At 48.5% G+C, this 22,762-nt stretch overlaps 1 protein-coding gene across 21 annotated transcripts in view; it reads left to right on the top strand.

Annotated features, from left to right (window-relative positions):
* The window catches only part of LOC140521240 (palmitoyltransferase ZDHHC1-like), a 58,983-nt gene extending 49,620 nt beyond the window's left edge, over positions 1-9,363 (top strand). For 13 of the 21 annotated variants that reach the window (XM_072636050.1, XM_072636045.1, XM_072636042.1 and 10 more), the window contains 4 exons: positions 3,228-3,427; positions 7,342-7,535; positions 8,372-8,525; positions 8,753-9,363. In XM_072636050.1, coding sequence (XP_072492151.1) covers positions 3,228-3,427; positions 7,342-7,535; positions 8,372-8,525; positions 8,753-8,941 — 737 coding nt within the window. In that variant the 3' untranslated portion in view covers positions 8,942-9,363. Of the gene's footprint in view, positions 1-371; positions 1,943-3,227; positions 3,428-5,839; positions 6,054-7,338; positions 7,536-8,371; positions 8,526-8,752 lie in introns of those variants that run through there. The other 8 variants (XM_072636047.1, XM_072636046.1, XM_072636043.1 and 5 more) reach the window with 5 other exon arrangements.
* Positions 9,364-22,762: the final 13,399 nt, after the last annotated feature.

Here is a 22,762-nt window from a genome sequence, read left to right as displayed (position 1 = left end):
TAAGGCTAGTAACCCATAGGACTTCCATTTTCCTTAACTACTGCTCCAGAGATGGGGTCCGACCCATTTTCTTCTGAGGAACGTCACACCCTTGTTCCTATTGTCTCCCTTTGTAGGTCATCTCTACCCTTCTTCCCATACCCAGCCATTCTGCCACTCCCTTTCTCCTTTCTAACCACCCCTAGTCATTTCAGCCTAATTTCAGAGTGGGAAAAGGGCACGTTTGCTATAACCACTGAGCTGAAACTTTAGGCAGGTCTACTTGCCCTTCTGAGTCTCTGTACTGTTTTGAACTGAGGGTGGGGGAAGCCCCCTGAGCAAACTCTGGCCCCCTCCACAGCTCCCAGACCATCCCTTCTTTCTTCCCTCAGAGCTCCCTGAGACTGGTGCCATGAATTCTTCGCCCCACTCCTCCAACTCCAGCCTTCACCTTCCCATGCCAGTCTTCCTGGGTCCAGACACTTCTGTCCAGGCAGCTGGCCCTCCAGCTGACTACCACTCTGAGTCAGCTGAGTCCATGGAGGAAATCCCTGTGGCCCAAACTCGCCTGGGCAGTAGCACCCCAGCAGAAGGTGGCCACCCACCCCCTTATAGTGGCCTGGGCCTTTCCCGACATCACCTCCCTCGAGCTCCTAGCCTGGGCAAGAGAGGCCCTCGGGGCAGGGATTATGAACAGGAGTTAGAACTTATGGCCAAAGTGCCTGCTGTGTTTGTGAGCCAAAGCAGTGGGGAGCCACCTGGTCCCCCCAGAGGGCAACAGTGTACTGGTGCCAGTCTGGAGCACCGCCCAGAGGTGAGCATGACCTAGGTCCTTTCCTATTGCCCAGCCTTTTGCTAGTGATCTACATGGCAGAGGTGGGTGCTGGGCCAGGGCCTCTGGTGGCACCTTGCTGCCCCCAACCCATGTCTTTGCCTTTTTCCTTAGATTGTGATTCCCCTTGGAGTCCAACCTGAGCCTAACTGGCCAAAATTAAGGCTGAAATTAAGCCTGAGGCAAATTCAGTTGAGTGAGTGATTGGGATTGAAGTCAGGGCAGGGGAGAGACTCAGTGGCAGTCTAGACCAAAGAATGGTCCCAGCAATGGGACACTTGCATCTGGAGGGATGACCCTTCCTGCAAAGTTGTCCCTCCAAAGAATGAGGTGGATGAGAGCTGGCAAGTCTTGGGAACATGAAACCACAGCAGCAGGACCCTGGAGTTGGCAGTCTCACTGCAGAAGGACTATGAGGCAAGTTGGTGAAGAAGCGTGCCACTCCCCCAGGCAGAAGAATGCTTCCCAATATGGGTACCATGAGACAAAGCCTCAGCTGCACCATGCTAGTTACAGCACTGGGGCCAACCGCCTCACCTGGCCTCCTTGCTCTCCCCACTAAACAGAATGTGGGATTTAGAGAGCCAAAGCGTGCTGCCCCTAAATGATCCATGGGATAATCTGAATCCTAGGCCAAGTCTTAAGGCCAAAGTGATTCCCCAATCTGAGTGGGTAACTTTTTTCCCTGAACTAAGCCAGGCAGCAAAGCCCTCCTCCAAAAGGAGTGGCCTCTTGTGGAGGGTGGACAGGAGAGTTCTAGGTCCCCTGGACTCCAAACTAAAGCTCCCTTCGAGCTATCCCTCCCATATCCCACCCCCAGTCCATGCTGAGCCCTGGGGCCCTGAATTGTTCCCACCTAAAAGACTGCAGAGCCTAGTTGGGAGCTGGCCAGTGGGGCAGCACCCAGGAAACAGCCAGGGCTGCTGCTGGGAAAGCCGGGCTTGCCAGCACCTTACAACAGCACAGAATTCACTTTAGGGGAGTGCCCAGGAGGCCTGGGGGATGGGACTCCAAGCCTCCTTTCCTCTGCCTTTCCTGGGGCTGCACCTCCTCCCTTTAATCATGAGCAGCAGCAGTACCCGTCCTCCTGTGGATTAATCATGTCACATTATACATTTTTTATGACTTTGCTATCGCTTGTTGTGGCTGTCTTTCTCGGTCTGGCCACAGGAGTAACCTGGGCTGGACCCACCCTCAGCGCCCTAAAAGCTGGTCACAGGAGGAGTGGGAAGATTCTGGGGAGCCTGAGAGTGGAGGGAAGGGGAGAGAGAATCACCTAGATCCCGGGATGCTAGGGATTATTTTTGTTATCCGTCCTTCTCCAAGAGGACCACGACGTTAGAAGGTGATACCAGTGAGGGAGGACTGGGCAAAGTCACCAGCCTCCCCTTCTCCGGAGCCCTTTGGGTCTAGTGGCAAGAGAGGGATCAGGATAATTGGAGATGACCCCTGACCCCCAAGGATGCTAGGACAGTGGAAGGAGGAATGAATGATTTTCCCACAAGCTGTAGGGTCTTACTGGCAATTCCTGAGTCGCCTGACTCCTAAAGCCAGTAAGCCATCAGCGAGAAGCAGGAAGACTGAAAGAAGGGGAAAGACTCCTGCCCCCTCGGAGCTCCTTCCGGCTTAGGTAACAGCCCTGGGAGCATTTGGGGTGCGCTCTGGTACCCGGGAGAAGCCTTTTCCCAGTCCTGGACTGAAAAGGGAAGGCTGGTGTCCGAGGCTCCCCAGCAGCCCTTAGGGAGACAGTGCATGCGGGATGCAGCAAAGTGTGGACTGGTCCCCGCCCCTGCGCCCGCGAGCCTACACAAATACCCAGGCTTTTAGGGGTCAGGGGAGTAGGAAACGGTACCAGAGGTTGGAGAGTCTGGGGTCCTAGAGGGACCTCTCGGGGAGTGCAAAGTGTATGGAGAGAGGGAGGTGGACGCTGTCCCCGAGACTCCTGGGATCCTCACCCGCTCGTGGATCCCAGCCTCGCAGCTCCCCCAGAGCGTTCATTTGTTCTGCTTTCTGGACCGGGCTGGGGAGGGGGTGGGGAAGATGGGGTAGGGGGTTTAGGAGGTAGGGGATGTTGGGTGGGGCTGGCCCGGGAGGAGAGGGGGAAGAGGCAGCCCCCTCCTCCTTGCTGCATCCTCGTCTTGCCCCACCCTGCTCCTTCCTGACTCGGCTGGGGCTGTGAGGTTGGGGGCGGGGGGTAAGGGGTGGGAGGGGGCAGTGATGAGAACTGGGGGGGTTCTGGGCAGGAGCGGGGCTGCAGAGAAGAAGGAGGGGAAAACCAAGGACGGGGGTCCAGGAGAGGACACTTGTCCTGGGGGCGGAGCCGGCTGGGGGTGGGGCTTCCCTGTGACCTTGGTCAGTCTTAGCAAAAGAACATCTCCCTTCCCCTCCCCCCCCGGGGGGGGGGGGTGTGGAACAGGATGTCTCTATGGAGACCCGGAGAAACACGGGATAATAAGCCAGCACCGCCCGGGCGCATTCCCGCCGAGCTACGGGCAGGGAGCGGAGCAGAGGAGCCGTCAGCCGGTCCCCCGTCCGTCCGTTCACTCGTGGGCCAGTGCGAGCCGTAGCCGGAGCTTTGCTCAGCCCTTTGTGCGCGCCCCAGGACCAGTCCCAGAGGTGAGCCAGTAGCCCCCGAGACTGACCCGGGAGGGCTACCGATGCCCGATCCAGAGCAGGACCAGGGTCGGACCCAGGCTAGGGCTGGAGGCTGCGGAGCAGGGATTGAGGGGCTCCCCTTGCAGGTAGGGTGTCACTGGGAAGAAACCCCGGGCACGTGGACACCGCCCTGACTTCGATCGGACTTGGGAGTGGCCCTGCACGGGCATGGTCTTGCTAACTGCCCCGTGCCCGCTCCTGCAGCCTCTGAGGGTACAGGAGCGGGCATGGGGCAGAAAGGAGGACTATTCCCAAATATTGACAGGCCGCCGCTGGCACTGGAAAAGGTCATTCATTGCCGCGCTTCTGTGATGGAGGGGCAGCCCAGGGGCCGGACTGGACCTTCGGGCTTACGGGAAGTCCAGCCCCAAGCTGGCCTGGGAGCAATGAGTGTACGTCTTCCAGGGGACACATACCAGTTTAGGCTGCTGTTCCTGAGTTCTTCCCCTTCTCCATTCCCCCAATCTCCTTGGGGTTGGGAGAGGGGCAGGGAAAGGCCTGTCCTGCAGCTGATTAATGACTCCAGCTGTCTGCACTGCCATGAGCCAGTGGAGATGGCCAACTGGGAGTGACCAGCCCCACCCTGTCCCTTTCTCTGTGTCCCCAGAGAAGCTGGGCCCTTGATTTTAGTGTCCAGGCCCACGTTGAGGGAAGGGTGTCTACAGCACTGCCTTATTAATGACCCTCTCCCCACCCCTAGGGTCTGCTCACTGGTCGGAGGGTGTGGGCAGAGGTGGGCCCCACAGAAACTAGAGAGGGATTATTGTAGCCAACTAGCCAGGATGAAGAACTCACAAACCTAGTTCCTTGGCGGGCAGAATAAGGAGCAAGGATGCCGGTCCTTTCCCTTTGTTCCCCATCCTCTAGCGTGAGCTCCTCACTTACACAGGGACTGGGTGGGATGTTTTCCAGGGTCTCTGCTGCCTCACTGGGGAAGGCACCTTCCTCCCTGTCCTGAAAGGGTGTGGCTCCCTGCAGTCTGACCTCTGGCGCTTTGACAGCAGGATGGGTCAGGCATTTTCTTTCCCTCAGGCTTGCTTCTCCAAGTCTCCCACTTTCTCCATGGGCCCTATCTTACCAAAGCCTGCTTTCCCCACCTCCCACCCCACAGCCAGGAGACCCTGACATCCTGGTCACTGACTTTATTTTTTCTTGGGGACCGTTGGCTTGTGCCCAGGAGCATGGCAGCAGCCTTGCCCATGAGGTTCTTAGGCTGGCCCTCAATTCACTCAGCCTGGTCCATCTCAGCCCCCAGCTCTGCCCCCAGCCCAGCCTAGCCCAGCCCAACAGCATCCAGGACTTCTCCCTCAGCTGCCCAGACACCATCCCTCTCTTAGCAACTGTCTCCAAGCAGCACCACCCTCCCTTGGCAACTGTCTCCTAGTAGCACAAACTGTGGCCCGCCTAGGGCCAATCCCCACCTCCCCCACCCACCCCTTGTGTTTTTGTTTAATGGTAACAAGGGTGTCCCACCCAAACCAGGGTATCCACCCTGCAGGAGGAACAGCAGGGGGCAGCACTGGCCAAGTCCAGGGGGAAGGGTCACCATCGGCCCATGTCCCAATGCCTCACCCTCTGCCACACCCGGTGACAGTGCACCAGTCCTGACCAGGGCACTACTGTAGACTGGCAAGAATGTCTAGCCTTCAATCATAGCAGACCCAGGCCAGGCGGCACCAGCTTGCTGCCCCCAGAGCCAGCGGCCAGTCTGAGCTTGCCTAGATGATGCTCAGCCTTCCAAGAGCCAAGCCAGGGCAGCCACTGGCACTTATTGGAGCGGTGGGGGCGGGAAGGGGGTGCAACCCTAGAGATAACCCTGTCAAATCCTTTCATTTTACAGATGAGTAAACTGAGGCACTCAGTGATTTGCCCTAAGTCAGGTCATAAATACAGACCTGAAATCTGAATTCTGGTTGTCTGATTCTAGATGTAGTGTTCTTTGAACTCAATCCACTTCAACAAATGTGTTAAATACATACTCTGTGCAAAGCCCTGTGGCCAGGACTCAGTCAGACATTAGTTTCTGCCTTTAAGGAGTTTACTCTCCTGGGAAGAAGACAACGTATCCATAAATAATTGTATGGGATTTTGAATGGGATGAAGGCCCTAACAATGAGAAGGTCCTCAGCTAATCTTCAAATGAAGATAAACATTTAGAGCAAGTGTTCTTTTTTTAACTTAAAAATAAGTGAAAAACATTTTTAATTAGCAAGCATTTGGATTTTCCCCCTTCCCCCCATGGAGGAAAAGAAGACAAAACAAACCCCAACCCGTTGTAACAAATCGTCATGGGAGATCTAGGGTTCTTCACCTTTCTTCTGCCCGGGACTCCCTTAGCCATCACTCTGCTGAAGCCTGTCGTTCCCTTCTCAGACTGTTGTCGTTCGGCCTTCATTCTTGAGGAGTACCAGTGACATGAGAGGGTGACGACCCGGCTCTAAGTGAGGCAGAGCTGTGCAGTCATCAGTCTCGTTCTCCAGCCATTGGAGTCCACTGATCAGACAAAAGTCCAAATGACTGGCCATGGCCCAGCCCCCTTCTCAGAGTCTGATTTTTAAAGGCATGAAATAAAATATATAAGAAACCATTTTTATTGAAATACAGCTGTCAATTTTTTAAAATTAGGTCACAGACTGTAGGTTAGGACCCTAACTTAGAAAGTCAAAGTTCAGGAGAGAATTTATTCCAGGCATGAGTAAAAGCTTGAAGGCAAGGAATAGTCAGCAGTCCAGTTTGGCTATAATGTCGAGTGTGTAAAGGAGAAATAAGGTCGGAAAAGTAGGTTGGCATCAGATTGTGAAGGACCTTAAATGCCAGGCTGAGGAGTTTGTATTTTAAAAGCAACAGGGAGCCTGGCACCTCCAGTAATACATACCCTTGTAGACCTCAGGTGCCTGTAGTTTACCAAAAAGATGGTCCATATTCCCCAGCGAGGTAGGGGAAAGCAGCTGGCAGGAACTGACATGGGTGAGAAGCAACTTTCCAGAGGCAGGAATTGTCAGAGCTAGCTTTCAGAATGGACAGATCCTTGACATAAAGTCTCAGTAGCTGGCGCTGAGCACCTACAACTGGTTGAGTCTTCGACTTAGGTGCTAACTACTCACCACGTTGGATAACTCATCGTGTCATAAATGAGGGGAGAATTGTACCGGACAATCGCTAAAGTACTTCCCTTCCTCCCTCCCAGGCCTGGTATTCTGTGTTCTAAGGTCCTTCCCAGGCCTGGCAAGTCTGTGTTACAAGGTCCCTCCCAGGTCTGGCATTCTGTGTTCTAAAGTCCCACCCAGGTGTGGCATTCTGTGTTCTAAGGTCCCTCCCATTCCTGGCATTTTGTGTTCCAAGGCTCCTCCCAGGCCTGGCATTCTATGATCCAAGGTCCCTTCCAGGCCTGGCATTCTGTGTTCTAAGGCCCCTCCTATCTCTGGCATTCTGGGTTCTAAGACCCCACCCAGGCCTGGCATTCCATGTTCTAAGATCCCTCCCACCTCTAGCATTATGTGTTCTAGGGCCCCTTCCAGGCCTGACATTTATAGGATCCTAAATTGAGAGCTGGAAAGGACCTCAGAGGTATCTAGTCCAGTTATCTTACAGATGAAGACAGAGAGGCCCAGAGAAAATGAATGCCTCAGTGGAGGACACACAGACCATGATGCAGACTGTCATCCAATGAGTGTGGTTACCAGGCTCTTTCCCACCCTCCATACTGCCAATGGCCAAGCTTCAATGGTGGCCTGCCCCTAGACCTTCTTGCCAGGGGGGGAACCAGTTACAGTTTCCAAGGTGCACGGGGGTGGGCACATCGACACCAGGATGGTGCCTTAGCTCAGCACCCTTGGAAGGGCCCCCTGGTTGACCATGTGTGTGATGCATAGTAGGTCAGCATGGCAGAGCACTCAGATGTGGAAGGCTTGGAAGAGAGCTTCCGAAAGTTTGCCATCCATGGAGACACCAAGGCCACGGGGCAGGAGATGAATGGCAAGAACTGGGCGAAACTCTGTAAGGACTGCAAGGTTGCTGACGGCAAGAACGTCACAGGCACAGATGTTGACATCGTTTTCTCCAAAGTCAAGTGAGCTTGGGGACATCCGGTGCAGGGAGGTAGGGGTGGGATTCCTTCTTCCTACCTAGCCCAAATCAGGAGTCACAAAATAAAATACAAAAGTACAAGATGGAGAATGGCTCCACAACACTTCTTGTGGAGAAAACAATCTGGCATTTTTAGTAGACTCCAAGCTCCACTCAGTATGTTGCTAATGGCCAAACTAGTTTGATCTCAAGATCCGCTGAGCTTCAAAGTGCTCCACGTGAGGGGATGGTAGCAGTCCTGCTGAGAACTGCTCCAGTTAGACCACATTGGAAGAAGTAGGAATTTGGGCTACTACAAATTAGGAAGGAGAATGACAAATTAGGAGGCAGTAGGGTGGCACGTGAGATGGAGTGCCAGGCCTGGAGTCAGGAAGGCTCATCTTCCTGAGTTCCAGTCTGGCCTATCAGACACCTCCTAGCTGTGTGACCCTGGGCAAGTCACTTCACCCTGCTTGCCTCGATTTTCTCATCTGTAAAATGAGCTGGAGAAGGAAATTGCAAAACCACTCTAGTATCTCTGCCAAGAAAATCTCTCAAAGAGTCAGACACAACCAAACAACAAAAACTGACAAAGACAATTTGACAAGATCGTCCAGGACAATTGACGAGGGGACTGTAGGGAAATGGGGATATTTTGACCCAGACAGGAACATATTGAAGGAGAATAGGGTAATTGTCTTCATATGTTTGAAGGGTTACTATCTGGAGAGCCCTGTGGGAGATTGTCCTAATGCACTCCTGATGGGCTGGCTAGGAGAGGGCTTGAAGAGAAAGCTGGGGGAGGCAGGGAGGGACCCATGGTGCCCCTGTCTCTATTAGGGGGAAGACTGCCCGGGTCATCAATTATGAGGAATTTAAAAAGGCCCTGGAGGAGCTGGCTGCAAAGAGGTTTAAGGGCAAGAACAAGGAGGAGGCATTCGATGCCATCTGCAAGCTGGTGGCGGGCAAAGAGCCTGCCAACGTGGGCGTCACTGTGAGTGTCCTGCTCGTCTCAAAGGTTTCCTCCTTGGTTGGCCCTGAGAGGCATCTCAGATGGCTTCTGGGCTGGGGACCTGTCCCACCCCCTCCCAACCTCCAAGCCTTGAACCCCTCATGTTGGGGAGGGAGGAGAGGGAGAAGAGGGAGAAAACTTAGCCAGGGCTTGGGGCACTTCCTTCCCCTCTCTCCCACACTGAGGGCCTCATGTTTAACTCTGGACAGAAAGCCAAAACAGGAGGGGCTGTGGACCGGCTGACCGATACCAGCAAGTACACGGGCTCCCACAAGGAACGATTTGACGAAAGCGGCAAAGGAAAGGGCATTGCGGGGCGGCAAGACATTCTGGATGACAGTGGCTATGTCAGTGCCTACAAGAATGCAGGAACCTATGACTCCAAGGTGAAAAAGTGAGGCCCAGGCAGCTGCCTCCCCCCTGCCCAAGGAGCCAGGCCCAGGCCCAAAGGGTATAGGAATGGCAGGGAGGAAGGGCACTGACCATGTCCCCTCCTGCCTCAGTGGCCATGTCCCAGCCCCAGCACACCCCAGGCTGCCCTGACTTTGTGCCCTGTGCCTTCAATTTCCTGCCCTGGTGTGGGGTGCCCCTTAGACCTGCCAGGGCCCTAATGAGGCTGGTCCCATTGCCCCCTCCTCACTAACCTTCTGGGCAAAGCATGGGGCCCAGGCCCCGTAGCAAGGATTTCCAGCCCAAAGTGAAATGACTGGCCTGTCCGGCTCCTCACCCCCATCTGCTTACCCCATATTTAAACTGCTGACCCTGGATCAGTACCTGCTCTGTATCCAGAACCCAATAAAGAAAGCCTTTTGTACTCACACTAGCCTGGCTTGGAGTCTTGCGTGGATCAAGGGGTAACTGACTGGGAGTTGGGGAGAGCTTGTCTTGAGTGGGAGTCTCAACCACTTCTTCACTTTCACAGGGTCCATTCTGGCTTTCCAATGTATTCCCACCTATGCTCCTGTCTTCCAGCCTTGTTCTTCCTCAATCACTACCCCACTGGCAGCCCTGCTGTCCTTGGAAACCAGAATGGACTGGGCTAACAGTCCTCTCTTCCTCTGGTCTGATGAGCCCCAAAGCAGATCACTCTTAAACATCTCACAATTCTATCTAATCCTGTCAGTGTGATAGCTGAAAGTCCAGGTGACCACTAGAAATGGGGTGGAACCATCAGTCACTGTAGAATCCTCAGCCATCAGGGTCACCAATGCAGGACATGGCTGCTGCTTTCCTGGTGTGACTGAACCAGTCCTCTAACTCCTTTGGCCAAGGCCAGGAGCTGCTGAAGGAATCCTAGGTAGGGATTACAAAAGCCCCACTCACCCCGGGTCTTCTTAGAAATGGCCAACTCTTTCCCATCCCCTGGTACTCCAGAGATTGAAGTCAGGACAAAGCCAGACTAAACAAAGAAATCATCCTGGACCTGGACCTAAGGACCTCGAAGACCCTTCCTGCACGGGTCCTGTGAATGGCCCATGAACAGTCTTGCACATGGCAGGTGCTGAGTAAAGATTAATTGGATTGGAATAAGAACAGACCAAAAATCCCAGTGGAAAGCTTCATCCTTGTCCATGCTGAATTCTTTCATAACCGGAGCCTTACAGCTAGCTTTAAGGGTTGAAAAGTACTTTCTTTATAAATGTTCTCTCATTTTTTCTTAACAAACTTGGGAAGGAAGTGCTATTATTATACCATTTTACAGATAAGGAAATTGAGGCCACTTAGGTTAAGTGTCCAGAGTTCCACAGCCAGTGTGTCCAAGGACAGATATGGACTCATTTCTCCATCACTTTCTCCCTTCTCTACCCTCATTCCACCCCATCACTCACATCCCACAAGCAAACAGGAAGGGAGCCAAGAGGGTGGCAAGGGAGGCCCCAGGCTAAAAGTCTAGAGATCTGGATTCTAAACGCTCCCTTTCCATGCTTCCAGAGCCCCACCCTGGGACTGGGGCCTCCTGGCTGTTCTAAGGAGTAGAGATGATGGGAGCTATGGCAGGTCTGCCTTCGAAACTTCCAGCTGGCATTGCTCTCAGAAATCAATAAATCCATCCTTCTCATTTTGAATATGAGGAAACTGAGACCCAACAGGTAAAGTCATTTGGCTGAGGCAACACAACTGATTAGAAGCAAAGCCAGGGCTTGGGGTCCTAACTCCCAGTCCAAGACTTTGGGCCACTCTCTTCATGCCTCACCTTTTTAAAAATTAGAAATGGCCCACATATCTTGAATAAGTCCTCCCTAGAAGGAGGAAAGGAAGCATCTATTAAGTGCCTACTATATGCCAGGTACTAAGCCCTTTACAAATGTCTCATTTTATCCTCACAACAGCCTTGGGAGGTAGGTGCTATTATTATCTCCATTGTACAATTGAGGAAACTGAGGCAGGGAGAGGTTAAATAATTTGTTAAGGGGCACACAGATTTGAACTCTGAGCTTCCTGACTGCAGGCCCAGTGCTCTATCCACCCTTGTCTCCATCCATAGGAAGTATTTAAAAAACTGTAGAAACCTAGAGGCTGCTTGACCGAAGGAAACTCAGAGGCTATCTGATCCAGTGCCTGCCCTGAAACAGGAATCCCTTTGGAAGCATCTCTGACAAGTGGTCAGTCAGACTGTGCTTGAAGAACTCCAGGGACAGAGACCTCACTCCTGAAGTAACTCATTCATCTCACCACTTTCCATCTCCACTCTAAGAGGGTATTAGCCTCCTGCTCTTGGGTTCAAGGATTAGTTGTGATTTAAGGGCTCCTTATAGGCTCACCCCAAAATACTGTTATTTCCCCTCTCCCAACTTCTCCCCTGGTATAGAGTTGGACATTCAGCCATTAGCAATTCATTTCTTTGGGCATGTCATTTTCAAAAGGTAAATGCTATCTGGTAGGGGATGGAGAATGGGGGGAAGTGTCTGTTCTCCCTCTCCTTTCCTCCCCTCCTTCCCTTCTCAGCTCCTTTCAGTCCTGAAGTACAGGTAAGAAGGTGAGTACTGCTTCTCCTTGAAGCTCTCAGCAGGCATAGGAGGCCATGGCCTCCTGGCTTTGGTCAGCTGCCTCTCACTGAGTTGGTCTTTGCTTTGCTTGTTGGTCCTTGTAACTGATTAAGGGACTCCTTGTCCAGTGCCTGGTGTCATTCCCAAGGGCTGAGAATCTGGGTCAATGCCCTGAAGCCACCTTTTCTCAGCACCTTCCTCCATCAGCACCCAGCGGATGGACAGTGGTTCTCAGGGAGTCTGCCCCATGGTCTCCCACCTTGGTGCTCTGATACATTCAAACAGCCACTTTATAACAGCTCCACCCTGAGCCAAGCAAGTACCTAAGAGCTAAGGCAGCAGGCTCAGGCAGCCCCTTCCCCACTTTTACACCCTTCAAATTCTGGAGGGGAGGACTGGAAGATTTAGTAATCTTTTAGTCCAAAGACAGCTAGGCAGCAGCACCATAGTGCATAGAGTGTCAGACCTGGAGTCAGGAAGACCCCTCTTCCCTGAATTCAAATCTGGCATCAGACACTTACTAGGTGTGTGAAAGTCACTTAACCCTAAGAAAGAAAGGAAGAAGGAAAGGAAGGAAGGAAGGAAGGAAGGAAGGAAGGAAGGAAGGAAGGAAGGAAGGAAGGAAGGAAGGAAGGAAGGAAGGAAGGAAGGGAGGGAGAAAGAAAGAAAATCTTCTAGTCCATCCCTCAACTCATTTCACAGATGAGAAAACAGGCCCCAGAAAGAGGTCATAGAGCAGAGGGATGTGATGAACACTTCCATGTCCTCTCACATCAGCTTCTTCCCAGAATCTCAGCAGTCTGAAGTGGGCCTGACATCTTCCTTCTTCACTCTCAAAGCTGGAAGCCAAATGGGCCCCAAGCAACTTGAAGCAATTCAAAGCCTGAAGAGAGCTGCTTCTGTTCTCTGACAACTCTGAGAACACTGATCTCCAATGAAAAGAGTGTCCCATGCTATTGGGCTTTGGGACTAGGGTTTGTGTGTGTGTGTATGTGTGTGTGCATGTATGTATCTATACTTTCATACATGCATACACACTATAGCAGATATATACATATATAAATACATAAAATATATTTTATATAAAAATATATATGTATATATATATATACATATATACAAATTGGAGATAATCTCAGAGGACAGGTGCTAAGATTGAGAAGGACTGGGAAAGGCTTCTTGTAGAAGATGAAACTTTGGCTAAGTCTTGGAAGAAAGCTGGGAAGCAGCAAGGAGGGAAATCATTCCAGGTCTGGGGGCAGCCAGTGAGAATATCTGGAGTCTGGAAATGAGGTATCTTGTGAGAGGAAGAGCAAGGACATCAAAGTCCCTGGATTGTAGAGTACCCAGGGTAGGGTGGCCTAAGATAGAAAAAGACTGGCAAGGTGGAAAGGTCATGGAGGGCTTTGAAAGCTAAACAGATGATTACATAGTTGATCCTGGGGCCAACAGGAAGATATTGGAGATTGCTGAAAAAGGGATTAGCGGCATACTTCATTAGGGTGGGCACCCAGGCAATTTTTTTAGGAGTGAACATTTGTTGAATATTCAATCATAAGGTACATTAAACTAATTAAAACTTTTACAAATTAAGATCTAAGTTTTGCTTTAAAAGTGAGACACAAAATACCAAATACTTGCTTGTCGTCATAACCAGGGGTATAACAAGATAGGCTACGTTTATAATTCTTCTTTTTAACTACATAAGGTTGTTTAACTGTTTCAGTACATGTCCAACTCTTCTTGGCCCTTGGTTTTCCTGGAAGAGGTACAGGAGTGCTTTGCCATTTCCTTCTCCAGCTCATTTTACAGATGAGGAAACTGAGGCAAACAGGGTTAAGTGACTTGTCCAGTGTTACACAGCTAGTAAGAGGCTAGATTTGAACTCAGGTCTCCCTGACCTCAGGCCTGGTGCTCTATCCACTGAATCACCTAGTTGCCTAATTGTTAACTATTATAACATCTAAAACTACAGAGTGTCAGAGTAATAAGGGACCTTAGAGGTCAACTATTCCAACCATTATGGGGAACTGACTTAGCCAGATTTTCAGGGTAAATTAGTGATAGCATGTGCCACAGAATGGAAAAATCATTGGTCTTAGAGTTAGAGGATCTGAGTTCAGGTCCTAGCTATAATGCTTCATAGCCTTGATGTGACCCTGAGCAAGGCACTAACCTCCTTGGGCCTCTGTTTTCTCATCTGTAGCATGTAAGTAAGTGTCTGAACTCAAATTTTCCTAACTCTAGGCCTGATACCCTATCCATTACACCTCCTCGTTGCTCATAACCATATAATAAATGAACACAAACTAACCAAGACAGTTTTCTGCATGGTCTTCCTCTCCTAGAGAAGGAGGCATCCTTTGCCAGGGGTCATGGACTTACCACCCTCAGGTACATTGAAAGAAACTGAAGAAAGCCACTCCTGTTCAATGCAGAGTCATGAATGAGTCAGGGTGCTATTACACTCCTTGCCTGTGCTAGTGGCTTGTAACAGGTGAAACTGTGGAGCCCTGAATAGCTTTGTAAAGGCCAGGGACATGTAAGAGGCCAGATAAGCTGCTCCTGAGTGGGGTCCTTGGTGCTACTGTTAGGACCTGATCTATCACAGACCCCCAACTAACCATCCTCAGTTTCCTGTTCATCCTAGGACACTACATTCTCCCATTGCCCTCACTAAGGCCAGGAAAAGATAAAAGGAAGTGAATCTCTCCTGCTTACCTTTTGTATCAAAGTGAGACTAGCAATCCAGTGTGCCATTTATATATATATATATATATACACACACACACATATATACATGTTTTTCTCTTCTCATCTGGGAAAATCGCTCCATCTTTCTCTTCATATTTTCACCCTGTCATTGAAAATAGCTCAATAACATTCTGGACAGCTTCTCATAAGAGCCAAATAGTTAAAAAAGAAAAAGACTTTCTATGCCCTGGTCATTGCAGTAAGCAGACAGCTGATGGTACAAGAGCCTGACTCACTTTGACCATCGTCTGGAGAATAAGATATCTCATGTGCAAAGTGAACTGAATCACATGTGGTTCATGGGTAAGGTCCCTAGCTTTTATTTTAGTGTCAGTAAGTTAAATATTTCTTGGAGAGAGGGAGAAAGAGAGAGAGAAAGGGAAAGAGGGCCAAAAATAGGGAGAAAGAAAAGGAGATGAGAGGGAGAGGGAAAGGAAGAAAGAAAGGGAGAGAGGAAGAACATTCATGAAGCATTCACCAAGTACCAGGAATCCAAGAGTAATGGAGGATTGGCCAATGAAAGCCAGTTCTGAGAGAAAGCGCTAGCACTGAGAAGGAACAGGAAAACTTTTCCAGAAGGTGGAATTCTAGCTAGAACTTGAAGGGAACAGGGAGACAGAGATGAGGAGAAAGAGCCTCCTAGACATGGAGGACAACCAGTGAAAATGTCCAAAGGCAAGAAATAGCGTGTCTTGTTCAAAGAATAGTAAGAAAGCCAGTATCACTGGATCAAAGAATACATGGTGAGGGGAGCAAGGTGTAAGAACACTGGATAGGTAGGAGGGAACTAGGTTATAAAAAGCTTAAAAAAACAAACAGGATTTTATATTTGCTGCTGAAGGTGATAGCAAGTTTATTGATAGGGGAATACAAGGTCAGACCTGTGCTTTACAAAGTTCACTTTGGCAGCTGAGTGGATGAGGAACCAGAATGGGGAGGAAACTGCAGCAGAGAGACCAATCAGAAAGCTCTTATAATAGACTAGGTAGGATGTGATGGGGACCTGCACCTGAATGGTGGCAGAGACAGCAGGGAAAGGGACCTATTCAAAAGACTTTTCAAATGGACCTGGCAAAAGATTAGATATTGGGGGGCAGAAAGTGAGAGTGAGGAATTGAGGATAACCTAGGTAATCTAGGTAAGTCTGAGTGACTGGGAAGATCCCTCAATAGTAATAGGGAAATTAAGAAGAGAAGAAGATTTGGATGAAGAAAATTAGTTCTGTCTTAGATGTGTTGAGTTTAAAAGGTCTATGGGGTATCCAGCTTGGATTGTCCAATAGGCAATTCAAGATGTGAGACTGGAGGTCAAGAGAGAGGTTAGGGCTGGATAAATATATCTGAGGATCGATTGTACAGAGATGATCATTGAATCTATGGGAGCTGATAAAAGCACCAAACAAAACATTACAGAAAGGTCCAGGACAAAGCTCCAGGGGACATCCATGTTAGCAGGAGAATCCAGTCAAGGAGGCTGAGAAGGGGCTATCAGAAAGGCAGCAGGACAACCAGCAGAATAATGAAAACTTGTTATTTCTCTCTCTCTCTCTCTCTCTCTCTCTCTCTCTCTCTCTCTCTCTCTTTCTCTCTCTCTCTCTCTCCATACACACACACACACACACACACACATACACACACATGTTAAAACAATTTTTAACATTTTTTTTTTAAGTTTTGAGTCTCAAATTCTAGCCCTCCCTTCCACTCTCTCCTCCACCCTCCCTAAGAAAGGAAGCAATCAAATATAGGTTATATATGTGCAGTCATGTACAACATTTCCATATTAGTCATTATGTAAAAGAAGACAAATAAAAGAATGAAAGAAAGTGGAACATAGTCTGCTTCAGTCTATATTTAAACACTGTCAATTCTTTCTTTGGAGGTGGATTAGTCTTTTAGGATCATCTTAGAATCTGAGGTTTAGATCCTTCTATTGCTGAGAATAGCTAAGTCATTTACAATTCTTCATCGAACACTATTGCTCTTACTGTGTACAGTGTTCTCCTGGTTCTGCTCACTCCACTTTGCATCAGTTCATGTAAGTCTTTCCAGGTTTTTCTGAAACCATCCTGCTTGTCGTTTCTTATAGCACAATAATATTCCACCAAAATCATATACCACAACTTGTTTAGCCATTCCCCAATTGATGGGTATCGCTTCGATTTCCAATTTTTAGCCACCCCAAAAAGAGCTGCTATAAACATTTTTGTAAAATGTCCCTTTCCCTTTTTTTGATATCTTTGGAATATAGATCTAACAGTGGTATGGCTGGATCAAAAGGTATTATAGTCCTTAGGGCACAGTTCCAAATTGCTCTCCAGAATGGTTTGATCTGTTCACATCTCCACCAACGGTGCATTAGTGTCCCTGTTTTTCCCACATCCCCTTCAATATCCATCATTTTCCTTTTATAGGTGTGAGGTGGTACCTCAGAGTTAAAGCTTGGAATTATAAATAACAGGATAACATGGCAAACAGGGGGAAGTAGAGATGACAGTGAGTGGAGAATGAAGTGGTTTCATTTTATGGCAGCTGTTTTTTTGCTTTGAATGCCCATCTTGACAATGATTTCAAAGTATTCCAAGGGGATCCTACTTTTGGGGTATAGGACTCCCTTCTCTGATGGCATAAGGACTCTGAATAACAAAAATAAAGACCATTCTGAAAGGTATGAAACACACATGGAGTAGGACCTGGAGGATCAATCACTAGGTCATAGATTTGTAGTATTTCTCTGTTGGTGTTTTTTTTTTCTTCCAATACTTCATTTGAATACCTGCAATCCATTCAAATATGGTGGATGTGCTAAGGAAACAGACACTCTAGATGACCAGTCCAGTTTTTGAATGCTAAACTGGACAAAAATCAACTTTATCAATTATTCATAGTTTATGAAGAGATACTGGCCTTTTTCGTTGTCAAAATGTCTCATTGCAACAGGTAATCTCTTCACAGTGTCCGTAGTAGTACCATTGGCAATTACTGCAACTATTTTTCCATTAAGTGAAGACAGCAACTTTTCTCTTTTTTTTGTCAGTCAACTAGCATTTATTAAGTGCCTGCTTCTGTACAAGGCCATTTTGGGATGTGATCACTCAATTTGAGGAAATTGTTGCACATTTTATCATTCCAGAATCATATTTCAAGTATATTGACTACAGTTAGAAATAGATCTTTTTCAAAATTGCCAATTATTTTTAACTCTGAATCTCAGGATGGTCTCCCAAACCAGAACAATGACCAAACACAGAACAATGTTGATCAGTGACTCCATTGCCTTTTAGGTGCCTTATCTAACAGTAAATTCATCAATAGGTTTCCTTTTATTAATATTTGATTATGAAAAATATCAGCACGTGAAATTTTGGCAGTGGGTGGTTTGAAACACTTTAAAAACATTCTTTGGCCCTCTTGCCAGTCTCTGAATCCCTTCTCAAGAAATGCTTTGGTTGTTCACTCATTTTTCCATCATGTCTGACTCTTTGTGACCCCATTGGGGGTTTTCTTGGCAAAGATCCTGGAGTGGTTTGCTACTTCCTTCTCCAGATAATTTTACAGATGAGAAAACTGAGGCAAGTGGGATTAAGTGACTTGCCCAGGGTCACACAGCTAGTAAGTGTCTGAGGCTGGATTTTAACTCGGGAAGATGAGTCTTCCTGACTCCAGGTCACTTACTCTATCCATTTCACCACCTAACTGCCCCAATAAATACTAGATCAGTAAAAATGTTAACAAGTCCAAGGGTCTCTAGATGACCAAGACTGATGCTCTCATCTCTCTTCTGGATCATTGAAGACTGGGTCATCAGATGGAATGCTTGTTGGCTTTGAGTAAGAACCACACTCACCTGACCTGAGAGACTCAGATTTCTATGGCTTATTACTCATTTTGTTGTATTTCCAGTGGAATTGGTGGTGGCAACATTATCATCATTCAAGTTCCTTTTTTTCTAAATTAAATTTTTTTCAATTAATAAGCATCTGTTCTCCCTCCTACCCTCACTGAAAAAAATAAAAGACAACAAACCCTTATAAACAAATTTGCTTAGTAAAGTAAAGCAAATTCCTACACTGGCCACGCCCAGAAATGTCTATTACATTTTGTCAATCACCTCTCTACCTGGAGAAGGGAGGTGTTGTCCTCAGTCCAGTAATTATGGTTGGTCACTACATTGATCAGTCATTAAATCTTTCAAAATTGTTTTTTTTTTAAATAATGCTGTTATTGCAGTATAGATTTTTCCTAGTTCTGCTCACTTCATTCCTCATCATTTCATACGTTTTCCCACTTTTCCTCTGAAACTGTTCCTTTTTATTTCTTACAGCTTAATGGTGCTCATTTACATTCATATATCATAGTTTGTTCTAGGTGGCACAGTGGATAGAGTGTCAGGCCTGGAGTTAGGAAAACTCCTTTTCCTTAGTTCAGATACAGCCTCAGACACTAGCTTTGTGATCCTGGGCAAGTCATTTCACCCAGCTTGTCTCAGTTTCTTCATCTGTAAAATGAGCTGGAGAAGGAAATGGCCAGTCTCTTTGCCAAGAAAACCCCAAATGGGGTTACAAAGAGTTGGACATGACTGAACAACAACAATAAATTGCCCTATTGATGGGTACCCCCTAAGTTTCTGGTTCTTGGTCACTACAAAAAGAGCAAAAATACTTATAGGATCTTTTCCTTTCTTTTATGTATACAGACCTAGTAGTGGTAGTGAGCCAAAGGGTATGCAGAGTTTAGTAACTTTGGAGACTTGGTTTCAATTGGTTTTCCAGAGTAATAGTACCAGTCAAACACTCCACCTACCATGCCTCAATATCCTGTTTTTCCACAGCACTGCCATCATTTATCATTTTCCCTTTTTTGTCAGCTTTGCCCTAATAAGTGTGAGGTAAAATTTCGAACTTGCTTTTATTTGCATTTTTATAGTTATTAGTGATGGGGAGGCTTTTTACATGGCTATAGATAGCTTGGATTTCTTCCCTTCAGAATTACCTGCTTTCATGGAAATTCTTAGTGGAGGCATCTGAGATATACACATTACCATGAGTACATTGATTCTAATTCAATTTGTTCCTTTTCTTAACAATGAACTATGTTTTCCCATAATGGGTGTATCACACAATTAAGTTAAAATGTAAAGTCTTGATTATGCTATTTCAGAAGAGTCTGTTCAATAGAGATGGTAAACCCCACACTACCCTGGCATTCTTACCATAGCCAGCAATAGGCCAATGTATTTCCTGAAATGGTTTGTTTGTGTTTGTCCTTCGTTCTCAAAGAGGACCATGACATCAAGATGATGATATGACTTGCAGTTGACTTGGATTTGAGTGAGGGAGGGCTGTGCAAGGTCACCAACCTCACTTTCTTCTCCTGAGCCATTTGGGTCCAGTGGCCTGATATTCATCAGGATGATGAGATGGCCCAGGATGCAATGGGAGACCCTGGCCCTTTCAGTCCAAGGGCTTACCACAATCTTACTTTGAGTGAGATTACCCATTCAATGAACAGGCTTCTTTAAGTTACTCAAGGGATGGCCCCTTTAATAAAAAAAAAAAAAATCAAACTGGGAGAGGAAGACCCTCAGGGTTCCTGGGCAAAAGTGAAACAAATTACTATTTTGTTATTACATTCACTCCGCGCTAGGTGGGTGGGGATTTGTCCAGTCTATGAGCTCCAGAGTGAAATGGGTCAAAGCTGCCTTTTTTCCTTTGAGTTTACTGGCTACATTACTTAATCAAAGATCAAGCCTTAAACCCAATTCTAAAATGGTGGTCATAGGAGAAAGGGAGGATTAATGGTGATGCAGTCTCTAGCAGTGGGGACTCATGCTTCCAGAGAACATGGATTTTCTATCTGGAACACGGGACAACCCAATGGAGCCCCATCCCCAGAGCAAGCCTGGTGGGCTTAGCCCGGTGGACCAACCATGGGGGGAGACTTGGTGAACCTTGGTCTGGCAGTACCTGAGGAAGGTCCCCAGCTTCGCACTCTAGAGCATGCGAAGGTTTGCTAGTCAAGAGATGAAGAAACAGACTTTTGATTGGTTGATGAGCTGCAGCTGTATGCTCATTTAAATAGCATTACTCGTTAAAATGAACCCCACTCTCTTTCCGCCTAGTTGCATGTGAGAGAAGAGGTAAGTACGGCTCCGCGGTAAACCTCTGAGTGGGAGAGAAAGCGCAGGCTCCAGGGGCCTCTTCTTCCCATCATGGTTGACACGAAGCTCGGAGCACTTGATCCTATGGTTGCGTCTGTTCCTGTCATGCCGATTCTTACTATCCTGGGTGAAGACATATTGGAGAGCGAACAGAAGAGGCTGCAACCTTGAGAGCTTCGGAGATGCAGGCGAGCAGCCAGAGATCTGGGAGGTTGAGTCCGTGCCAGAGTTTGCGGCTCACCCTCACCAAGCCCAGACGAAGGACTAGGACTGAGCCCCTCCTTCGGTTTCGTCAACCATACAGCATTCGAAGATGACCTCAGTGGGGCAGATGCTTTGTAGCAACTGCTTTCAGTTTGAGCACCACACTCCCCAGGGGCCCAAGTGACAGAAGGGAGAGCGTGACCCTTGTTCTCAGGGATGTTTGTAGTTTGGTTCTAGCTAGGTTTTTCAGTAAATATTTCTGATTGGTGTTAATTGTTTAAATTAAACTGGGATGCTAATCGCTGGGGAGCATATTGCCAATGGGTGCTTGGAGAGGGAGGCTAGAGCTCACAGCACTAGAACCCCGTGGTGAGGATGCAGCCAGTCCAAGACCTCTGGGGACCAGATTGAGCCACTTTGGGGGAAAGACAGTATGTGCCTAGGTACGCCCAGTCTGCCTTGCCTCTGTGCTGACAAGTAGTCACCCAGCCTTTACTTGAAGACAACCAGCGAGGAGGACCCACTCTCTCTGGAGACAGCTTCCTCCGCTGCTGGATAGCTCTGTTAGGTTTGTCCTTGTGTCAAACCTCCATTTGCCTCCACTCCCTTGATCCATGACTCCTACTTTCTAGATTCTCAGCTCCCTAAAGTAGACGAATTGTCTCGGGGCTAATAACCCAAAGGTCCCTCCTTTTGGCGCTTGGGGCCAAATTTTGAAGAGATATTTGCGTGTTGCCTTCTCTCCTCTCCCCTCCCCTCCTTAAACAAGCTCCGCCTTGACTCCTTCCCTTGAGCTATTGACTCCTTTGGGGCTCCTTTCAGCTGCTGCCCTGCCTCTCTTTTCCCACTCACTCCTTAAACCCCTAGAATCCCTCTCGTCTCTGCCGAAATTGCTGTCAAAGGCTCCCAGCTAAATTCACTGCGAAATTCAGAGGGTTTGTCTCGTCATTCATTTTCCATGACCTCTCTTGGGACTTCTGACCTGATTGGCCCTCTGGCTGGGTGTTTTTCCTGCTCCCTTCTCTGGGACTGCTTCTTTTCTGATTCTCATCTTCCCTGTCAGCCTTCTCGGTTTGCTTCCCTAGATAGCCATCCATCTCCGCCAGCCCCAGACACTCCGCCCTCGGGCACTGCCTGTTCTGACTTCTGCCTCCTGGGCCACGGTCTTGCCCCTCTGAGATTAGGCGCCCTTCTCTGTCTCTTCCGCTTCCCCGTTAGGAGGAGGGCCATCTCGCGGGCTCCTATTGGTATCCGACGGTCTAGGCCAGAGCACTGCGCAGAGGAGTTACCATGGGATCCAGTCATCTTGGTCTTCAGATCTCCTTACACGTCCTTGCTTGGTGACCTCGCTGGCTCTCTTGGGCTCAATGATCACCTCTGGACAGATGATCTCCAACCTGATTGCAGCCTTAGTATTTTTTTTTGTCTTCAGTCATGCGTGTCTCCTTGCCATCCATCTTTTCCTCCACTTCTCAGAGCCCCGAGGTTTCTTCACTGCTCACGTTCCATCGCTACACGAAGCTCTCTCTGCGGCTCCTCACTGCCCACCCGCCCATTACCTTGACTCTATTTTGCATAGAGGTGTTTACGTACATGCCATTGCCCCCAGTAGAATGGTAGGAAGCGGACCTTCATTTTGGTCTAGAGCCCAGAGCAGCGTCGGGTGCAAAGTGAGTGTCGCAGGAATGAGTGGCAGCTGAGGTAGAGGGACAGTAGGACAGAGGGGATAAAGCTGAGCAACTTGGAGAACTCGTACACCGCCCCCCACCCCCATCCCCACCCCGCCCCAGAGCAAGAGAAGAGGCAAATCCCATCCAGGGAGCGCTGGTCAGACGTGCCAAGGAGCGCCAGGGGTTTGACGGAGCCGAGAGCCCCTTGCAGGCTGCCCACTGGTGCCCGTGGCGTGTATCATCTCTGGTCCTGGGAAGTTTTCTAGTGTGGATTTTTAAAAGGCTTGGAGCAGCCTAGAAACCTCTCCTTTAGCTTGAACGTTTTGTAAAAACGTGTTTTGTTCCTATTGTACTCCTCCCGAACAAAACTGCTATTTGATCGTGCATTTCATTCCCTATGGCTCGAATTCTATGCTGTAGGAGTCTTTATCACTCTTGCAGAGAG

This window comes from Notamacropus eugenii, chromosome 1 (genome assembly GCF_028372415.1).
Source record: "Notamacropus eugenii isolate mMacEug1 chromosome 1, mMacEug1.pri_v2, whole genome shotgun sequence".
Lineage (NCBI taxonomy): Eukaryota > Metazoa > Chordata > Mammalia > Diprotodontia > Macropodidae > Notamacropus > Notamacropus eugenii.
This window is presented reverse-complemented; position numbering and strand designations above follow the sequence as displayed.